We start from the raw sequence: 22,284 nt of genomic DNA, 5'->3' as shown, positions 1-22,284 counted from the left end.
TACTTTTGAGATTGAATGTAAGACATGTTGGAAATGTTCAATATAAAAGCAAAGTTTATTTCATAATTCAGAAAATGCAGCTACACATATTGATTACATATACTGCATATTAATATCATGCAGGGCATTATGCCAAAGGCTGTACCACTTTGTCTCACTTAATTACCACAGATTTCTGCAATAGATTCAATTATTATCTGTTTGTAGTGATGGGGAATCTAATTCTATGACTATCAGGTAGTTGTCATACAGAGTAAGGCAAAAGTTGTTCATATGAAAATAATAACAATAATTAATAAGTAATAATACAAGAATAAACTCTATGTTTTGTGTACTCACAACTGTAAGCCAATTTTCACCTCACCCAGTAAGTTTCTTCAACTGGTAAGTGACTGAGATGTTAGCTTATATTCTGACTTCAGTGCTTAAGTCATGACTGAGAGCCTACGCTGTCTTAAAATATTGGTAGAACACCCTCTATCAGAGGCAGAGTGATGGTCAAGGGACTGGACTCCAGAGATAGACTACTTGAGTTTAAAATCCAGCTCTGTCACTTACCATCTGTATGGCCTTAAGCAAATTGCTTAGCCTCTCCGTATCTTACTTTGATCCTCTGCAAAATCTACTCAATATAGTTACTATCGCATATGTTTTTTTCAATAATGAAGGAATGAATATGCATAAATTCTTTAAAATAGTTACCTATTATTATTTGTTAAGTACAATATGTTAAGTGCTATGCAAAAGATGAAAAGTAGAGTTGAATAGAATAAATTCTATATTGAATTATGTGTCATAGAAGTAGCATAGAGAAAGAAAGAAAGGCACTAAGTATGCATACAGAAATTGTGGTGTGTCAGGAAACTCAGAGCATGAGACCTGGGCATGTAAGAAAGAACAGATCATGCCTACAGCCATTTAGGTTGTATCCTGCAGGCAGGGGTGGGTGAGTTGAAACTTTTAGAATAGGCCATGGGATCATGATCAGATTTGTGTCTTAAATAGATCAAGTTGACAATCTGAGGACTGTTTGGAGGAACATAAGAGTAGAGTAGGCAGAGGGCAGTCAGAAGGCCTTCGTGTAAAGAGTAGATAATGTAACAAGACAGGGTTATATTTGAAGTGGAAACAAATGTGAATGAAGATTGATTGGATGTGCAAAAGAAGGGGGAACACCTTGAGGGCAGCAATCATGTATTTTTACTTACCTCATAACTTCTTGGGCCCAACGCAACGCATTAATGTTCCCAACAGATTGCTACTTTGGTAAAATCCATGATCATCTCAAAGTTAGTGGTAACAGAAACTCTGTCTCTTACTTCAAACTTTCTCCTTAATCAAAAGGATAATAAATCATCTCACTGACTTTGTTGTTTTCTACTATTGTCTTTCAGAAACTTATTTGAATACACATTACAATTTGTGTTAAACATGGAACTCTACACATACATTATGTAGGTTGTCAGAACCAGCAACATGATAATGGTGATTTTTATGGCAAGGTTTTGTTGCTAAAAATAAGAGCAACAGATCCTTTTTCCTTTATATGGTTTCAGAAGATTCAATTCTCATTTCTGTAGCCACTGAATAGGGTATTCAATGTAAGACACAGTGACGTTTTCATTGACTAAACGCCCAATTCCTGTATGCTTGGGGCACCGTCCTTTTGATGTCAGACAAAATCAGAATGATTTACTGTTAGTTGTTGGCAGTAGAATTTTAGGTTACATATTTATGACTAGAATTCCATGGAGTTATAAAATAAACACCAAATGCTTAATATAAATGTATGTTTTAAAAGGTTGAAATGTTATTTCTTGAGTCACTACATACTTAACCCTGTGCTAGATGATGTGGGGAAAAGAAAACATAATGGTTAAAAGTGCCAGCTCTGGAACCAACTACCTGCATTCAAATTCTGGCTTTAATACTTATACCAGTAAATGGTGTGACCTTGAGCAAGTTACAAAACTTTCCTGGGGTTCAGTGTCTCATCTTTAAAACGAGGCTTCTGCTAATATTTACTAAAAGAGTTGCAGTTAATTAATTTAACGATGGCTTAATAGCAGTAGAGGAACTGCTGTTGTAGAATACTTCATTGTAAATATTTCAGTTAAGAATTTAGTAATGACACCAGCTCCATAGATATAAAATGAAAGCAGGAAGACTACTAGAGTTCTCAGACTAGGTGACAGTTGACCATATACCCGACTAAATAGATTCTGAGGAATGAGAATTTTCTCTCCCTAAGGAGGGCTTGCAATGCTGACTATGGGTGTATACAGTGAAAATAATCTTCAGAAAAATCTATATATGCATACATCAAAACGGCCTTTGTCCAATCCCTTCCCCCATCAATTAGCAGGGAACAGACTTGGAGAGTGTTCAATTAGTAAAGCAGTATAAATGGCATGCCTTCAGTATTTAGTCTTTGCTTTACTTCTTTGCTGTTAAATAATAACGAGGTTATTAAAAGGTATCATTCCCACCTGCAACATGAAGGCAAAGGTGTTTGATTGCTCACTACCGCCACCCAGGAATGTCCTACAGTGGTCAAACTTTGATCAACTGCTCATGCGGAACAGTGGTTTTGACATCTGCAAGGAGGTTAGCCATTGGGAGGGAGATAAGAATAACTACTTTTACATTTTTTTATAGGGAGTGGAGTGGTGGTCAGCTCACGTGGTGTTCTTCTGGCCATCTGGCATTCCTTCGCCACAGGACCAAATCCCTATGCTGTCTCATAATTGTTTGCCTCAATAAATATGAATGATAGTAGCTATAATGATTAGTTGCTTCATATTTTTCTATTTAGTTGTATGTGTGTTTAAAAAGTCATGCATGAAAAAAAAAAAAAAGAAAGTAAAGAATTTTTTCCACTTACTGTCCAGTGGGACAAAAATGATACCACCAGAGTCTTTTCATTTGGTAGATCTCCTTCAGACACAAATGAAATTTATTTAAGGAATTAGAATTTCAGATGAAGGCTTTTGCTTGCCTGAGGGTTTAACAAGTCACTAGTTCGTTCGTGTAGAAGTCTGTGTTTTGAATAACTCCAACCATTCTAAAAATACCTTTGTAAAATTATCAATGAAGATGCAAATTTAAACCCATAGGCCAGAAATGTTAAATGAAAAACATGTGGAATTGATACGTTCTGGAATCAGATAAATAACAGAAGCCTAGACTCTGACATCTATAGGTAATCATACATTGATTCTTCAAATGGAGCAACTGGGAAAACAGTCTATTTATTCCCATCCCTGATGCTTTAATTCAGTAGCAATCATGAAGAGGAAAGGAGGAATGCTAATTCATTCCCTTTGTCCTCAGAGAAAAGAAGACAGAATCTCTGAAATAACTGCCTACAGATGGTCTAGTGACTAGACTCTAGTCCAAGGCATCAGCTGGATGACTAAGTTTGGCCGGCATAAACAGAAGAGTCATGATAGCCCACGCTTTGGGTGGGCTGTAACCTCATGGCCAGCTTTCCAATGCCTTAGTCACTACCACTGTCTCAAGTAACCCATATCACCATGGCTTAAATATTTTATTTAAGGTGTTCCAGGAAGATTGCTGTCTAGTGTTGTGTTCTAGAACATATGGAAAAGTCATCTGCATATCCCATAGCACACCTCAAATAAAGCATAGGGGAAGGCAGTCATTGTGAAGAAAACTTAGAGGAGAAACATAAGAAAGCTTCAAGTAAGAATGTTTTTGTCCAAAATCTAGGGGCCTAAAAGTGTCAAATTAAAAGCACAGGAGTAGAAGGGGAAGTCGTGGAGTCCAACATTAACTGTGCCTGTCATTAATAGTGTCACTCTTGGGAAAACCCTTTCTCCTCTTTGAGCTTCAGTTTCTTCGATAAAAATGGGGGGAATTCTGACCTTTCTCAAAGGGCTGGTGGGGAGATTAATTAAGAAAATATATCTCAAGGTATCTAACACTTCCTGCAACATGACAGGTGCTTCAAAAAGTAAATTTGAACATGAATAATTCTCCCTTCATTTTAACTTTCCTTGGTTACCTTTTGTTTAACTATAAACCCTTTTGAGCTGCCTGCAAGAGGAAAACAAGGGTTTTTAATCTTCCTAGTTTCATGGAGGACCATGAAAGAAGATTCAGATGATCAGAAAGGAGAGACTATAGCTCAGGGAAATGAGGAAAACATCAGAACAAATTGAGGTGATAAAATTTGGCAAAACAAAACAATGCCTAAAAATGTTGCAAGGCTGTTTTAGGATAAAAGAGAGCAAGCGCCTTTCTTACTATAAAAACGATAAAGACAGCAAATAGTAATATTAATAATTATAGAAAGGGGTATGAAAATGTGTTGAACTATCTGGAACTTTAAAAGAAATTGGGGGTGCTTTTAATGTTAGATTAGTTAAGCCATATTTTTTCTTTTGCTAACCAACAATGCTTTTTAAATGTTTGTTAAATAGTGTACTGAGGCTATCTACCTCTTCTACAAAGGCTAGTGCCAAGGGAAGGACTGCATTTGAAACAATGATCACAAAGTGAAAGGGTCCTTCTCCCATGACCTTCGAAATAAGAGGGTCACTATCTGAGAAAGGCAGGTCTGTAGCTGTGTCTTGACCCCTTTGCTGTGATTTGTCACAATGCAGACCACAGCTTTCATATCCTAGACATGATTTCAAGGGAGAGGAAAAATGACATCTTATTGACCAGGATATGACCAAGCATAGGGTCTGATTGCTGTCTACAATCTTAGGGATGCCCCTTGCTCTTAAAATTGTTTCACATTCCTCCTGTGTGATTCTATAGAACAGTAGGAGATTGGCCATCTGTTCTTGGCTAATAACAATATTATGTGCTTATTCATTACAGCTCACTTAGAGCTATTCTTCCTTACATAGGGGCCATATTTTGCCTCTTTTGATGTTGTTATCACGATACCAAACAAATATTAAAAATTAAAATGTGGAGCCTGGCTGGTGTGGCTCAGTGGATTGAGCGTTGTCCCATGGACCAAGAGGTTCTGGGTTCAATTCCTGGTCAGGGCACATGCCCGGGTGTCGGCTCAATCCCCAGTGGGGGGCATGCAGGAGGCAACTGATTGATGTATCTCTCTCATTGATGTTTCTATCTCTCTCTCCCTTTCCTTTCCTCTCTACCTAAAAATCAAAACAAAATATTTTAAAAAATTAAAATGTGGATACCCACACATAATGTATTTAGTTTTCTTGAATTCAATAAAGTTCTTGATAGTTGCCCTAATCAGCGATGTTTGAACTTGTTTTTCTCCCCTTCTTTTTTGGCTATCAGTAGAACTTGTCTTTCCAAGCCATAATAATAACAGATAAAAGACTACCTGATTGGACAAGTTTAGGTAGAAGCACCTGTTCATCATTTTTTGACAGCCTTTGTACTGAGGCTGGAAATCATCGTTCTAGTCATGTATTATCATAGAAACATCATCACCTTGAAACAACTATTGCCATCACTATCTGTAATAGCTCAGAGAATCAAAGGATTCCATAATAGTAAGAGGATTGAGACCGAATCCAGTGTACATTTCTCATGTAAAGAAAAAGGAGCAGAGAGGATTTCTAGATCAAGGTTGTACTCTTTGTTAGTGGTAAAGCCAGACCAAATCCCTGGCCTCCCGTCTCCCAGTGAAATGAGCTTTTGTTGTGGTGATAGTTCAAAGGTTACTAGGGCTTCCCTTTCTTTGAGGCTCTTTCTGATTACTTACTCCCTGTGAATTCTGAGTCAGACAAGCACTTTTGAAAAACAAATTGCATACTCAACCATGATTTCAAAACAGAAGCGGCAGCTTTGCTTCAACGAGAAAATCCTAAGGGCCACACCAAGGCCAGTCCTTGTCACCCATTTCTCCTGGCCCCACACCTCTAGCTTCCCACCTCTCGACTCCCCCAAAAGTCAAAAATTAAAAAGCATGTCTGCTCCTTCGAGAGCAGGGGCTTAGCAGAGCCCTCTGTCTTTTGCCACAGCAATGAGCCTTTTTTTCAGATTAGGAGCTGTTCCTCTGGGAGATAGTGATGACTGATCAACAAGCATAAAACATAAGAAAAAGAGTGTTAATTATTTTAGCTAGGAAAAACAGAGTATTCATATGGCCCAGACATAGAGATAGCAAGGTCATATGTTTCTCCGGATGGGGCAACTGGAAAAGTGGGGAGAGAAAGGGGTAACTCTAAGAGAGACTACTTACTTCACTTTTTTTTTTTTTTTTCCTAGAACCGTCTTTATTCCTGCTGGGACCCTCGGGCACTTAATTTGTTTACTAATGACATCTCCAGCCCCAGCCTCATGTAAATGTATGCATAAGTGTTGCTTATTGGCCATTCTGGAACTATAGTGGACACTTAATAGATCAGAGCTGCCTGAACTTCAGAAACTCATGCTTAATTATCTGCCACAAAAAGACTGAAAGGTCTTAAAATAATTTTGCAGGTATACTTGTGTGTGTGTGCGCGTTGGGATTGAATCCAGAAAAAGAGAGAGCCAGGAAACTTGTACTATCTGATTTTCTGCAGCAAAATATATCTTGGTGGTTCCTGTCCTCCTGGATGTTAAATGACTGGCTAAATGGATAGTTTGCTTTAAATTTTATTCCACTTAAAAAATTTTAGCAGTGACGCCTCCCCAAGCTTATATTGTTAAGAACTAAGCACATTCTACCATGTTCTTCAACAGAAATTTGTAGCAACACTCTTCAGGCATTCAGCCCAAGCGGGCACTCCTTGCTAAGGTTTAAGAAAACATGAAAACCACAAAGAATGTTCGCAATTATTTTCTCTAGGTTGGCAAAACAGATGCCTTTCTTTAAGGAAAGTGCTTTAGGCCAACGCAAAGCTATATTCTTAAAAAATATATATTATTTAGCAATTGTGCAGACTCCAGATTATATAAAATTTATTTTCACTTCAAGGATCTTACTTTCCTAGGAAACGTTTATAATTAAAATAGAGCAGGAAGACAGGCAGAGGATAAAGTGTTAAAAGAAATCCACTATGCCAAAGGCAAGAGCAGTTTAAGAAACAACAATGCAAGTCCATTGAAAGGAAACCAGGCAATGTGGACGTGACTTTGTCTGGGGGTCGTGGCTGGCTATATTTGTAAGGGGGCTGTCAAATCCATCTGTAGAATGTGGATGAGGTAAAATGCAGAGATAGAGTATTATTCTAGATCATCTGTAGCTTTTCAAATGCAACCTTCCTGCTGAAATTCCAGGGAGCATGTAAGGGACTCCAATAAAAAAACCCAGTCAAGAGTGTTTACTTATTATCCACCCTGGGCCAGGCACTGTTCTAGCCAATACGAAATGATAGAAAATAAAGAGTAGAGATCATTCTTATAATCTTGTGAGAGCAAATGGATTTAACCTGCAAACTCTCTCTCTCTCTCTCTCTCTCTCTCTCTCTCTCTCTCTCTCTGTGGGTGGCCAAGAAACTCAAGTATATGGGCATTCAACAGACTCAATTTAGGAAATCCTGATTAAAAAAAAAAATTAAACTTACAAAATTAGAAAATCTGGGAAGTAAATAGTTATATTATAAATAGACTCATGCATTCCATGAAGATATTTGGGTCAACAATGAACTGAATATACACCAGTGGTTCCATACGATTATAATGGAGCTAAAATATTCCCCTCACCTATTGACATGGTTGCTATTGTAACGTCGTAACATGTTTGTAGTGATGTTGGAGTAAACAAACCTACTGCACTGCCAGTAGTATAAAACCATAGCATATACAATTATGTTCAGCATGTAATACTTGATGTTGATAATAAATAACTATGTTACTGGTTTATGTATTTAGCATACTGCACTTTAATCAGTCTTTTTGAGCGGACTGTTTTTACTTATAAAAACAAAGTTTGCTGTAACATAGTATGCTGTGCTATGAGGGCAGCAGCCTCAGAAGTCTCCTGTTTTACTGCATCTCTTGATTGCATCATTTCTCCTTGTGTTTGGCTTAATCTTGGCTTTGTACAGTAACACGCCACCCATGCTTGCAGGCCCTACCAATAGGTTATACCATATAGCCTAGGTGTGCAGTAGGCTCTACTGTCTAGGTGTGCCTCTGTTCACTCCATGATGTTCACACAATGATGAAGTCACCTAGTGACTCATTTCTCAGAATGTATCCCGGTTGTTAAGCTGCACAAGACTGTAGATGAAAATGCATTCATGAAGCATGTCTTTTATATAACAAGTCGAATTATGCTGTTAAAATTGGAAACATTTCCGCTCTCGCTCACAAATCTACAAAACGTTTTTGGAACATATTTCTTGTGCAAATATGGATTCACAATTCGTATCGTGGAGCTGCAAAAGTGGATAAAATAGTTGTGTCCTCTAAACTGAAGTTCTTTTTAAAGTCAACGACTGGGCCTTACTTATTTGCCTTGGTATCCTGTGCTCTGTCAAGACAGACGTGGTAAAAAAAAAAAAAAAATCAGAATGAGTGAATGCAATAGTTGAATAAAGGTTTCACACTGGAGCTGTGCTGAGCAGAGTTTTAAGAAGAGAACGAGAGAAGAGGTCTAGGCTATTACAAGCAGAGAGGTCAGGTTGGTTGGTCTCAGTGGGTGTCCACATACAGGGAGCAGGTTTGGCATTTTCAGCAAGACCCTAGGAAGCTCCTGGTTTGGTGCAGTAGGAGTAGGTCCTTGCCCAAGCATCCCTGGATCCTTGTTCAGGTTAACTCTCCGCAATACTTAGTACATGACCTTGCAAGGTCAGGAAGGGCAACTCCTTAAAAAAGAGTCATTGAAGACTCCACTCCTACTGTGCATCAGCATATACCTTAAGGCTACATGCTCCTTCTGATCCCTTCTGGAGCTTGGTTCCTGGTAGAATTGTTTGCTTTGACTTAACCAGAGATTGGGTGATATTTCTGATTTGCTAGATGTCAATTTAATGCAGCCCAACTAGAATGCAAGCTTTAGAGGACAGAGACTTTCTGTTTTCCTCACCACAGTCCCAGCTCCTAGAAGAGTGATACAGTAGGCATTCAATAAATACAGTATCTGTTAAATGGATGAATGTTGTTGTTATTTTGGCTGTCTGTCTTTACTTTTTTTGCTTTATCCACCTTACTTCAGAGAGCTGGACACTAGAGGGAAATCTTTGAATTCCAATTACCGTTCTTCCTTTGGCCCAGAAACTCTGGCCAAGCCCTTTGGGAATGGGGATCCCCTTGGAATTTAATGACGAATCCTGGCCACAGGGGGCGGGGGCGGGGAGAGAGCGCTGCAGAAAGTTCTTCCTCAGTTCTGTTTGCTTTTGGAGCACCCTTCGCCACCCATCTTGCTCTTTATTTGGGGTTCAGGGCGCCCCGGGGAAAGGAAGCCAGGAGACTGCCCGCATTCCTTTCCCGGCCCTTCGGGTCCCGTCTGGGGGAGCCCTGCAGTACCCCCTGACTGTGCCAGCACCTGTTGGACGGCCACTTGGCGGCCCTAGCCAGTGCGAGAGGACGCGTCCCGGGGGTGCCCCTCCGGTAGGCGGCGACCCCCGTCCTTCCTCTCGGGCAGCCAGCCGGTGAGCGACTCAGCCTCCCCGCGCCGGCTGCGCACTCCGCCCGGGCTTGGCCCACGGCCCCCTCCTCCCGTCTCCGCCGGCAGGGGGAAGGTAGAGAAGGGGAGGGGACAAACTGGAGCCTCGGCCCGCCCGGCCTTCTCTCTCTACCCCGTGCTGAGACGCCGCTCCGAGCCCCGAGGTTTGCAGGGAGCCCGAAGCGTGGGGGGAAGCGCACCAGGAACGACCGGAGCCCCGCGGTGACCCCGAGCTGCCGACTTTTCCTCGGGCTTGGAGGAGCGGGGGACGCACCCCAAACAAGGTGAACTTTGATCGCGGAAAACTCCAGCCAGGTGCCGGGATCCGTGCTGCGGCGGTCGGGACCCGGCGCAGGCTGCGCGCCGGGCTGGGGAGCGGGCGCCCCGCGGCCTCCCTCCGCCCGCTCCCAGGGCGGCCTCGGCCCCGAGCCCCTCTGTGGCTGCCCGGCCCCGGGGACCCGCCGCGGCGCCCTCGCCTAGTTTCTTCCCCCTCCCCCTTCGGGGGTGGGGGTGGGGCGGGGGAGAGGGGCGCCCGGAGAGCCGCATCTATTGGCAGCTTTGTGATTGATCAGAAAGTGCTCGCCGCCAACTTGGCTTCGAGGCCGGCTCCGCGCGACCCTTGAGTGTTCGCCACTGCCCTGTCCCCCCGCACTGACAGGTGCTCCCAGCCACTCGCTGGTGACTTCTCGGCGCTCCCCCGGCTCCCCCGCGTCCCCACCCCCCTCTTTCCTCCCTCGCCTTCACCCCCGCCCCCACCACTTCGGCACAGCTCAGGATTTGTTTAAACCTTGGGAAACTGGTTCAGGTCCAGGTTTTGCTTTGATCCTTTTCAAAAAAAAAAAAAAAAAAAAAACTGGAGACACAGAAGAGGGCTCTAGGAAAAAGTTTTGGATGGGATTATGTGGAAACTACCCTGCGATTCTCTGCTGCCAGAGCAGGCTCGGAGCGTCCACCCCAGCGCAGCCTTCCCCTGGCGGCGGTGAGAGAGACTCTGGAGTCGCTGCTTCCCAAGTGCCCGCCGGGAGTGAGCTCTCGCCCCAGTCAGCCAAATGCTCCTCTTCGGGCTTCTCCTGCTGACATCTGCCCTGGCCGGCCAGCTCGGGACGCAGGCTGAGTCCAACCTGAGTAGTAAATTCCAGTTGTCCAGCAACAAGGAACAGAACGGTGAGTCTCGCCCCCCCACGCTCCCCCTCCTCGCGTCTCGCTGTGTGTGTGTGTGTGTGTGTGTGTGTGTGTGTGTGTGTGTGTGTTACGTTGGCATTGCGCGTCGGTGTGTGATGCACACCGGACTCGGAGGGTGTCTGCGGGCTGCACCCGGGCGGATGCGCGCCGCGTTCCGGGGCGCGGGCTTTTGGAGGGGACGTGCAGTTTGCAACTTCGGGAGCTGCCACCAGGCTCGCACAGGGCAGCCGGAGTGCCACTGTCGCCCCAGCGAGAGAGAGAGGACCTGCGAGCGAACTTGAACGTCAGTGCAAACGCACATTGCAGGACCTCTCATTGCCAGTTCTAAGTTCAAGAACTGCCTCTAACAACGCATGTAAAATGAATGAGTCTTGGCATGTTTGACTTTATTCCGATTTTTTTTTTTAAATTCGGGAGGGGCTGTTTCAGGAAATGTATCAGCTGCATTAATTGAAGCACTTTTAAGTGGAAAGGCATCCATTAATCAGTAAGTGGACAGGAAATACAGAGGTCAAGAGGCCGAGTGGACACTTTTAGGGTGAATTAAAGAAGTGCATTTCTCTTGTGCTCTATTTTTTTTTTTATAATGTGCCTTTGTGTATACATTTTCTAGCGGTGTGTATTTATATGTGTTGGTGAATGACTGCTATTTTGTGTGTGCGGGAAACGACTTAATCCTGCATAGGAAATGAGAATTACTTTCAGCTTTCAAGTGTACCTGAAATGTTTAGAAAACTCTCAGATGCAAGTTCCCTTGGGCTGGGATTGCACAGAGCTGGAGAAAGGCTCCTTTCATAAAGCCAAGGGCAGCTTCAGGGTGTGTAATTTGCTTAGCCTCTGAACCCCATATGATTTACATCATTCAATTTCTAAACTCCTTTTCTCTTGATCTGCCATTATGAAGTCATTTTTGAGAACGCTTTGTAAATAGAAATTCTATACCTCACATGAAACCGCAATGTTAATGTAGGCTGTCTAAAATTAGAATATTAAACACCCTTGTTTACAAGCGGTGGCTCTTCATGCTATTTGAACAGAAATGTACATGTGTTGAAGGCTTTGTATGTCATTCATTCCGAATGCAAGAAGGCTGTCACTTCATTAACCCGGCGAAATGAACACCAACAGCCTACCTAGAAAACCAGAGTGGTGTGTACTGTCTGTTTAAGTCACAGCAACTTTTTCTTCATGTGTTGGGGTGTTTCCAAGTTTCAAGTCTGCATTTAAACTCTGTAAAGTGTTCATCTTTGAGAAGTCACGGGAAGTCCTGGAGTACACAGGTAAATCCAGTAAGGATTCCTGGGACCTGTGTACACATTATTGGTGTTGGTTGTACGCGCGGCAATCTGTGGTATCACATTTGTCAGCCGTTGTTCATGTGGTTGCTTCTTACAACTTGCTCATATGATGGCACATGGCACCTGCAGGCTGCTTGAGTTGCTGATCAAAGGGCAGCCAAGGGATCTATCTCTAATCACGGGAGCTGCAGAGGACTGGGAGAAAGTGATCAAAGGAGCCCCCGCACCAGCTGTACCCTGGCAGGAAACAGATCAGACCAACCTTTGTTCTTTCTCATGCAAAATGAATGTCCAGTTCAACATGCTGCTTCTTACTAGACAAGCGTCTCCAGAATGACAATGCCCAACATTCCTGTCTTCTGACTTCTATTTTTTATTGTTCCTTTCCCATATCATTTCTCCTACGGCTCGGCCTTATCAAGCCTGGCTGGCATCTGGCATCTTCCTGAGTCCCTTGGCGACTTGTGCCTCTCATTGTCCTTTCCATGTCATCATTTCTTGTGATCCGCATTCCACGATCACTTTGTAATAGGCCCCAGAGTTCTCAAGGGGTCATTGGCCACTTTATGGAGTAGGCTCACACCCTTGGGAGAGGTGAGTTCATTAAGCCAGGCCACACACATTCTGTTGCCATCAGAGGCTGGGCCATTGCCATTCCTAAGATGCATGGCGCTAAAAATAGCCTGGTTGTTTCCTAATCTGTGGGCACAGGATTGGGCTATGTTTAGCTCTTAGGAGGCTGGCAGCAGGAAGTAACTAGAAGTAGAGGAACTACTCACCTTGTAGTTTTTAAGCCTAAAGAGAAGTGGGACAGCCAAGCACTAGGGGGCAATATAGAGCTATTTTCCTGCACATGCTCAGGTTGATTTTTATCCCTCAAGGTTCCAAGATTTGAAGATAACAGGTTGGTGCTAAAGAAGATCCCCCTTGGAATGTGAACACATTGGCTAGAACCTCTTCTTTGTGTGTGTGTGGCTTTCAAATTTTTCATTCCCTCATGTGTGTATTATTTTTTACCCTCAGATTGAATTACGATTGATTTTTTAATTGAAGTATTATTGCTCTTCTCAATTCAGATTGTTGTCTAAATCTAAATACAAACCCACCTGAGGGTGTCACATAGAAAAATGATATTAGCCCTGTCTGTGCATGGCACCATTTTGTGAAAGGTCTTCTAATGCTAAATAAGAAATGTCCATATTGACCTGTTGTGATTGTAGTTCATTTCTGCTTTCAAGGACTCCGCCCCAATGATATTCTCTTCTCTGGAGCATTCCAAAGTCTTAAATGATGTTGACTCAATCAAATCCCCAAGCCTGCTCTGTTTCAATATTAACTTGGTATCTCAAGAGGTGTTATACAATATAAACGAACACAGAAAACAGAAAGAAACTCATAGATACAGAGAACAGACTGATGGTTGTCAGAAGGGAGGAAGGGTTGGGGCACTGGGTGACAAAGGTGAAGAGACTGAGAAGTACAGGCTGGTAGTTACAAAATGGTCATGGGGCTGTAAAGTACAACATAGGAAATGTAATCAGTAATATTGTAATAACTATGCATGGTGCCAGGTGGGTACTGGAAATATCAGGAGGAACACTGTGTGAAGTTTATGATTGTCTAACCACTGCGCTGTACACCTGGAACTAATAATAAAAAAAAAGGAGAACAAAAGACGTGTTATAAATGTAAATTGATTGCTATAGCCAGTGTTAGGTATTTGGAATTAGACAGGAACATGTGGAGGGGCTTCCAAATTAGTTTTGAGGGATCAGTGTTGTTTACTGTTATTACTTTCCTGGGTTTTAATGTAATACTGTATTTCGGTTCCTGCCACTTTATCCTCTAATATTATGCATTGTCTTTGTGTCATTCATTCTTAACCTGACTTCCAATCCTGAAGTCTCACATATAAGCCAACGGTCTCCAGATTTAGCTTAAAGAAGGAGATAAAAGATAAAAACATTGACTTATGTAGGGTTTCTGATCTATACATTCTGTATGACCATGGGAGAAATTACTATTATCTGCGTGCACTTATTTTAGAGGAGAATGCTTACCATGGAATGAGTAAGTTCTGGGATGGCATTCTGAGTGGTAGCTGACAGAAAGAACCACATACATCAAAAACCGAAATGAAACAAGGCTTACTCTATCGATTGCTTATAGTCCAAATAGCCTCCATCACAAAGTTCTTGATGGAGTAAGTAAGGCCTCATGTGCCTTGCACTATTGGTGAGTGATTTTAGTTCCATTGACCTGAAACATGCTTCTTGGTGCTCCCATTTTCTATAACCATTTTGAGTGACGATTTGGCATGTCCCTGTGTTAGTTAGGGTTGTCCTTATCTGCCTTACTTATTCTGTGTGCTCTTTTCCTTGAGGCCTTTGCGGCCTGCCTACAGGCCATTTACTTCAATGACAAATGTTCCCCTGGTAATGCATCCTAATGCCTTTCTGAGAACCTGTATGTTGTGTTTATGGCTTTTCTGTGTTCCCCCCCCCCCCATGCCAGCTCTCTCCTTCTCCTGCTACCTATGTCTCTGTATCTAACAAAATTGTGCCCACTCCCACCCCTTTTTTAGGTGGCAGCTCCAAAGCTCTATTTTACTGAAAAACAGATGATCATGATTCCTAGAATAGCATCTAAGAGCAAATAGGCTCTGACGAAGGCCTAAAGGGACTTTCCTGCCAGTTAGTCTATAAGTTGCAATGTGTGACCTTTGTGACATTTTATTTTGGTTGTTAGAGGTTTTTATTTTTGTTTTTCAAAAAAAAAAAGCAACTTCCTCCTGGTTCTCTGTTCGGTTTGAGATAGTTGAGGAAGTTGAAGAAATGAAGTGGCATTATGTAATGATGAACATTTCTTTTCACAACAGGTGACAAAAAAGTCCCGTTCTATTTTATGGTAACTTTTCTCCCCTAGCAACCGTTATCTTTTACATTGAACTTGATATACTCTGTATTTACCTCTAAAAGGTAATCAGAGAGTACCAGGGTCTGGAAGAAGCTTCAGGGACTAGAATGTGACTTGTTAAATAGTTGTAAACAGACTCTAGGGTTCCATACTAAACTTTCCCCAAAGGTGCTATTTTGTAGAGCTTTGTCTCAGGCACCCAAGTCTTAGCTTTGTCTGTTCTTTTCTTTTTTTTTTTTTTCAAATATATCTTTATTGATTTCAGAGAGGAGGGAGGGAAAGAGAGATAGAAACATCAATGATGAAAGAGAATCATTGATTGGTTGCCTCCTGCACGTCCCCTAACGGGGATCAAGCCCGCAACCCAGGCACATGCCCTTGACTGGAATCGAACCTGGGACCCTTCAGTCCGCAGGCTGACGCTCTATCCACTGAGCCAAACCAGCCAGGGCGTGCTTTGTCTGTTCTTATGTCATCCTTCATGAAACTTATTTCTTACACGTCTTCTTTATCTTCTCTTCGCTTCATGTTTTTTCTCCCTTTGTACTGCTCAAATTGTGCTTTATCTACAAACATGCACAGTTTTTGTAGAAACAGGATTCTAATGAGAATGTGCTATGTGTAAAAGAAATTATAATTGAACCAATTTATATATATATAAAAACCTAATATGCTAATTGTCCCTCTGACCGTTCAACCAGTCGCTATGATGTGCATTGACCACCAGGGGGCGGATGCTCCAACCGGTAGGTTAGCTTGCTGCTGGGGTCCGGCTGATCTGAACTGAGTGAGATGGGCTGGATCTGCCCTCGAGCCCCCCTACAGTCCCTCCCCAGCCCTGATCGTGCACAGGTAGGGTCCCTCAGCCTGGCCTGTGCCCTCTCCCAATCTGGACCCCTCAGGGGATGTTGGAGAGCTGGTTTCGGCCTGATCCCCTCAGGCCAGGCCAAGAGACCCCACCTGTGCAAGAATCTATGCACCAGGCCTCTAGTGGATTCATAAGACCCACATTCTCACACCCCGGCTCCCACAAATGTTTTTAAGACTGGTAAAAATTTCATCATAGGTTTCTATTTGTATCAACCCAAATGGTGACAGTCATAATAAAAGTCACTTCCTTTACTTAGTCTAATTTTGGTATTTCTGATTATTTTATTTGGAAGCAATATATGTAGCTAGAATATCTCTATAGAATGATATAATTTCTATGGAACTCATTTATTAAGCAATTTCTTTGTACCATTTTTTCACCACTGTCTCCAACTGTGATTTTTTTTCAAATTCCTCTTTCTTATTGCCAAAGGACACCTCTACCGGTTGATTTTCAGTTGGTATGCACCACTACTACTGTTAGGGTAGCTGAAGGAGTAATGCACGAGGCCAAAAGTGGTGAGGGATTATACATTTATTAGTCATCTGGAAACCCAGATGGGCTGAGCCCCAAAATGGCGCCAACCCCAGGGACAGGGAGTCAGATTTTAAAGGACTCTAGGCGGGCTTTTTTGGCGGGGAAGTATCTGGGCGGGTCTGGATTCTGGGAAAGTCCAGAGGGGAGAGATAATGGTCTTAGCAAGTGGAATGTGGTCTAAGCTAAAGGGAATGTCCGATGTGAAGTGGCCTAAAGGTCAGTTCCCAGGGGAGGGGTATCGATTGAATTATTTGATCAAACCTAACAACTACCCTACAGATTGTTAAAATAGTGAAATATTCCCAGTGGGCTAGGCAGGAGCCCCGGCTACTCTTTCAGGACACATGGACCATCTATGAATCAGAAACTACAGAGTCAATGCCTGGCACAGTTCAGAACCTCTAGGACACTACTCCAACCCTGCTGGCTTTCTTCCTGATCAATCAATATGCCTGCCATACTGATTGTTAAGCATTTTGACACTTTTAGCTCCAGATAATAGTTCAAACTCCTGTCTCTTCTCCCTGCTTGGCAGCTCAGGCCCAGCCCATGGCTGGAAGGGCATGGAGTAAGGAAGGGTATGGCCTGTTTCAAGTCTCTTTCTTGTAGCTGCTTTGGTTCTAGGTCCTCAAGGTTTGGGGCCTGGTATGTGAGATGGGGATGGGGGATATGGCACACATAGGATTGCAACCCTTAGTTGGTTGCTCCTGCTTCCCCGGGCAACTCAGATCAGCTGTGTTTGCGTGGGTAGCGCCTTCCTATCATCTAGATTCAATGAATCACCTTTCCAGAGAGGTGTTTTTTTTTTATTTTTTATTTTTCTGACCATTTGGTCTAAATTAGCCAGCCCTCACTATCACATCAAGGTTACTGAACTACATAGCACTTATCATTCCTTGATATTCTTCTTGTTAGTTAGTTAATTAATTATGAACCTACCTCAACCACCAACCTCACAGAATGTAAGTTCCCTGAGAGCGTGCACCTAGTTCAACTTTTGCTCTGAGAGCTCCAGAACCCAGAACAGGTGTGGATATAGTATGCACCCAATAAATATTTAATGAATGGTTCTGGATGTAGTTCCATATTAGAGCAAGACTATGATGTTGACTAGAATGGCAGGCCATCTTTGAAGATTTCTTTTTGGTCTTGGAACTTCTACATTGTTCTACTTTTTTCATAGGAAGATAAAATTGTTTATTTATTTCTTGTGTTAGATATGAAAATCAGAGTACTACTCTATCCCCTTATTAAATACAGCTGACTTTTAAACAACATGGGTTTAAGCTGCATGGGTCACTTTACAGGGGCTTTAAAAATAAGTACAATAGGTCCTTCATATCCCAGGTTTTGGCATCTGCAGATTCAACCAACCACGGATAGAAACTGTATTTTCACATTCTCAATATCAGATTGCCAACCATGGATTGAAAATACTGTTTTTTGAATTTGCAGATGCAAAGGGTCAACTGTAGTTAAGTTTTGGGGGAGTCAAAATTATGCTTGGATTTTTTACTGTGAGGGATCGGTACCCCTAACTACTCAGCATTGTTCAAGGGTCCACTATATACCATGTTTGTAGGTGAGTATATACCAAGTAAGTGGGTAGGTTTCCTACAACTGGGGCTAGTTATTCTCTTAAAAGTGCCATTGCTGAGTGTATCTCTATATTTTCTGAAAATAGGGTTATGATATGGGCCATTGACTATTAAGAATGGTGAATTTTGAATGACTCACATGCCTCCTAAATCAGTGTGTTTCCTTCCATCTTTTGCTTATGGCTCACTGAGAACTTGCATAGGCCAGAAATGTGCAGTGAACATGGTGAGTGGAATGTTAGGACTGGAAGGTCCTAAGGAACCTATCCTCACTGATGTGTAAAGTGAAGCTTAGAGGGCTGAAGTGACATTGTCAAGGTCACTGTTGAATACAACAGTGTTAAACTGCTAAAGTGGTGGTATAGTCTTCCTTATGTGAGAACCAGTTAGGCAAATAGAATTCTAGTTTTAAAATTCCAATGCTTCCTATGAAAGCATTTCTTGATTATTTTAGGGGGTTGCATGCTTTGCAGGTTGTGAAAGGAGGTAAGACTCCCTTGATTTGGAAACATTCTTTACAAGATCACTAAAGAATACAATCTCAAAATAATCATATTTATTAAATGGAACAGATAATCTAATGTATAGTATAATACTTCTTTTAGGGTGGGAATATGACAAATTTGGCAAATACTACCTTTGGAATTGTTACTATTACATGATAAGACATTATTTTAAGTAGGTATACCAGGTTCATGGATGAATGATGTTTATTTGAATATTTTGGTTTGTTAATTGGTGATGATACAGGAGGTGGTTGACATTGGAACACACGGCTCCATAAGGGAGGGTTTTTAAAAAGATAATTTTGAACATTTGATTTAGCAGGATGTCTCAGTGGTGAAAGTACCATAGGGATGAATAAGAAGCATCGCCTGGAAAGCACAGCCTGTTATTCTTTGGAATGGATTTCATGAGCGACCTTAATTTTTATTTACACTATATTGTATAGGATAATCGATACAGAGGTTCAGATTTCACTTTGAAGTCAAAAGCATCAGGAAAGAAATTCATAGCTGTGGCCTTGAATAGATTGCCTGAAACAGGATTCATTTACCTTTTTGAAATTTTTGTTTGTAAAGTTCCTAAAATTGAGGGCCAAGGAGCTAAACTGCTAAAGTGGTGGTATAGTGTTCCTTATGTGAGAACCAGTTAGGCAAATAGAATTCTAGTTTTAAAATTCCAATGCTTCCTATGAAAGCATTTCATAGGAAGAGGAGTTAAATTAATTACATCTTTCCTTATCGCCAATTTGTTAAGAGTGATATATTTTAGTCTCATTACCTCATTTTGTTTTTTTATTTCCTGAGCATACATTTTAAATTGAGTTTAGCCAATTTGATCAATGATCTGACTTCACATGAGATCTCATATGCCATCTTCAAGTGGTGATTTCCAGTGCCCTGGTGACCGAGCAGCTTCCTCCCTGGACATTTGCCTGGTTTCTAAACCGAACCATCTTTGCCGGGATGGCTTTGGTAATTCAGCTTTCTTGGTGCTAGACTTAGCTCCACTTTTATTTTCAAAGTATGATTTTTTTTAATGCTTTTCTTTCCCCCCATTGAATAGTGCCTGAGCCATTCCTCAATCAAATAAGGTGTATTGGGTTGATGCTGGGTTTTGGCGGGGGAAGGGGAGGCCCAGAGGCAAAGTGGACCTCTGTTTTCTTGCGGGGGCAACCAACACCCCCAAGCAGCACAAGGGCAATTAATGGTAAGTACAAGGATATAGATTTGCATTACTGTTATGTACACTGTGTACTGATAAGAAATCAGTAAGAACTCCCAGGAAGGACACGAAAGAGGCAGGCTTTGGATGCATTCTTTGGGGGGTGTTGAATGGGTCTAAAGAGTTCTTAATGAGCCTCTGTGTTGTGTGTGTGTGTGTGTGTGTGTGTGTGTGTGTGTGTGTGTTTGCCTCTGGTTTTATAATGCTTAAAATAGTGACTCCCCAGGAGTGACTGTCAGGTGCTCAGTGTTTGCAGACAGAATACAGTTTATCTTTATAACCTCACCATGAGGTATGAGGAGAAACAGCAAGGCTTTGCCGGCTCAGTAGCTTAGCCAAGGTCCCGCAGCTGGTAAACGTTTGGACTTAGGTCTGACTCCAAGCCAGGACTCGGAGCCACGTGCCTCTTCCTTCGTGAGTTAAATGGTCTAATGTTTTATTAGAACATTGTTTTTTTTTATTCAGCAAATATTTACGAGCATCTGCTCTTGGCTGAGCTCTGCCCCAGGTACTGGGGCCATGAAGAACGCAATTCTGTCCCTGCCCTTGAGAAGTTCTGTCCAAGAGGGATGGCAGAGCCTGTGTTTTTCATCTCATGGTCTGTTAGTTCTGTGCTCCAAGTGCTGTGGGAACACAGTTGCTTTAGCTCAATTCTAAAATCCTCTACTGATAGACTAAACCAGTGGTCGGCAAACTGCGGCTCGCGAGCCACGTGCGGCTCTTTGGCCCCTGGAGTTTTTAGCAAAGGCCAGCTTAGGAGTACCCTAATTAAGTTAATAACAATGTACCTACCTATATAGTTTAAGTTTAAAAAACTTGGCTCTCAAAAGAAATTTCAATCGTTGTACTGTTGATATTTGGTTGTTGACTAATGACTAACTTTGCCGACCACTGGACTAAACGGTTGATTCTACCTGGAAAAGAAGTGCAAGGAGTAAAGTTCCCACAGAGGAAGTGACTTATTTTGAAGTGGATCGGAGAGGGAAAAAGAGGGAAGCATTCTAGACAGAAGGAACAGCCTGCTAAAGGGCAGAGGCCGGCAAAGGTGTATCATGAGTGAGAGACCAGAAGAGCCTAGTGTTAAGCCTGAGTAGAGGCGGGAAAGAGTTAAAAGGTGTCCTGTGTGTCTATTCAAAGGCCCCAATGCTGTTTGCAGGGCATGCTTCCTGCAAAACTCGCTGTTCACTCACAGGATAAAAGGAGATGTTGCCTTCATGTTTCAGGTTTAGTAAAAATCCTTGATTTCTGGTGAGTTTCTAATCGGGCATGTAGCAGCAGACCTCTGCTTTGGTGTGTGTAGTGAACTGCTTATTGTTGGAATTTTCTCCCAGTCGTTAGGCATGTTTGGATGTTCTGAACTGGTGAGAAGGGCAGGCTGCAGAGCCTCAGTTACACTCAAATCAGCTCAGCCTGTGTCCACACTACTCTCTATTGCCTTCTTTATGTAAACAAAGAGCTATTTTCACACTTCATTCACAAAATGGATGGCATGCAGAATGAGCCTGGTGGAGGGATCAGGAGATTGTGATAAAAGGGAGGCAGTTTCCAGCGCACTGAATTAGTGTAATGAAGCTATTACATTGCAAGCAGCAAAGAGAAGAGCCTTAACACTTTTAAGGGAAAGAATTTAAAGTTTAGTGGAAAATTAATTCCTCTACATGGAGTAACTGCATCATTTTTCTAGTGAAGTTCATTCTGGTCCCTTGTATACAAAGGCTAGAAATATTTTGTGTTATTTGAGGATTGGAAAGAAATGGATTATCTTGGTGGCTGTGTTATCTAGCTGTCCTGCCTTTTTTTGTTGTTTTGTTTTTTTGGGTGTTTTTTTTTTTTTTTTTTTTGTTTTTTTAATCTATATGCTTTGCATTCTAGGAAAGCCCTCTTCATGAGAGGATACTATTTTAAGGTTTTCATTACTTGCAAGATGGAGATAGGCTTCTGTACTTAACCATGCCCAGCTGGCCCATGCACCTGCCTTTTGTGTCTCCACAGTGATCAGAAACCCTGAACAACAGAAGTTAGACTTCTGAGGTACTTATCTCACGTTGTTGCTGGCAGTTATTTTTGTTGGGTATTTATAAGGACATCTGTTTTTTAAAGAGTCATATTATTTATCTTTATTTTTTTTTCCACTGAGGAATACATCACAGTCTGTTTCCCATAGTGCTGCAGGCATTCATAGTTTGAGGTGATTAGAAGTGCAAATTGCAAGTCATTAAAGCATTATAATTTCTTTCCATGGCAGCAGGCAATGTTTAAAATCAATGTGCTAAGGAGGAACATTTGTTTAAAATGTGATTGAATTGTGAACGAACAGGAAGAAAGATTCAGTTGCCTACTAGAAACTTCTAACTGGGCTTGGCAAAAGGGGAACCTGCAGGGTTCGTTTCTGATTTATCATTCTTTCAACCCGAGGCATGGTGACAGGTAGGGTGCCCGTTGTTTAAGAACACAGGAAATAACTTCTAGAGTTTTCAGCGTGTTCTGTGGGAATGTACTAAAGACTTTTTGTTACTAGAGTGTGATTTGCTATCATACTGATACCGTTGTAATTAGCTAGTTATTAATAACAGGAAAGGAGCAAAGGGGAGGCCAGGCATG

The 22,284-nt window shown here is 42.0% G+C and overlaps 1 protein-coding gene across 4 annotated transcripts in view; it reads left to right on the top strand.

The window, feature by feature from the left end:
- Positions 1-9,299: 9,299 nt before the first annotated feature.
- Positions 9,300-22,284, top strand: part of PDGFC (platelet derived growth factor C) — a 180,337-nt gene continuing 167,352 nt past the window's right edge. For 3 of the 4 annotated variants that reach the window (XM_054717658.1, XM_054717659.1, XM_008144549.3), the window contains exon 1: positions 9,300-10,717. In XM_054717658.1, the coding sequence (XP_054573633.1) occupies positions 10,603-10,717 (115 nt within the window). In that variant the 5' untranslated portion in view covers positions 9,300-10,602. The remainder of the gene's footprint in view (positions 10,718-22,284) is intronic. The other variant, XM_054717657.1, reaches the window with a different exon arrangement.

Source organism: Eptesicus fuscus, chromosome 6, assembly GCF_027574615.1.
Source record: "Eptesicus fuscus isolate TK198812 chromosome 6, DD_ASM_mEF_20220401, whole genome shotgun sequence".
NCBI classification, from domain to species: Eukaryota; Metazoa; Chordata; class Mammalia; order Chiroptera; family Vespertilionidae; genus Eptesicus; species Eptesicus fuscus.
This window is presented reverse-complemented; position numbering and strand designations above follow the sequence as displayed.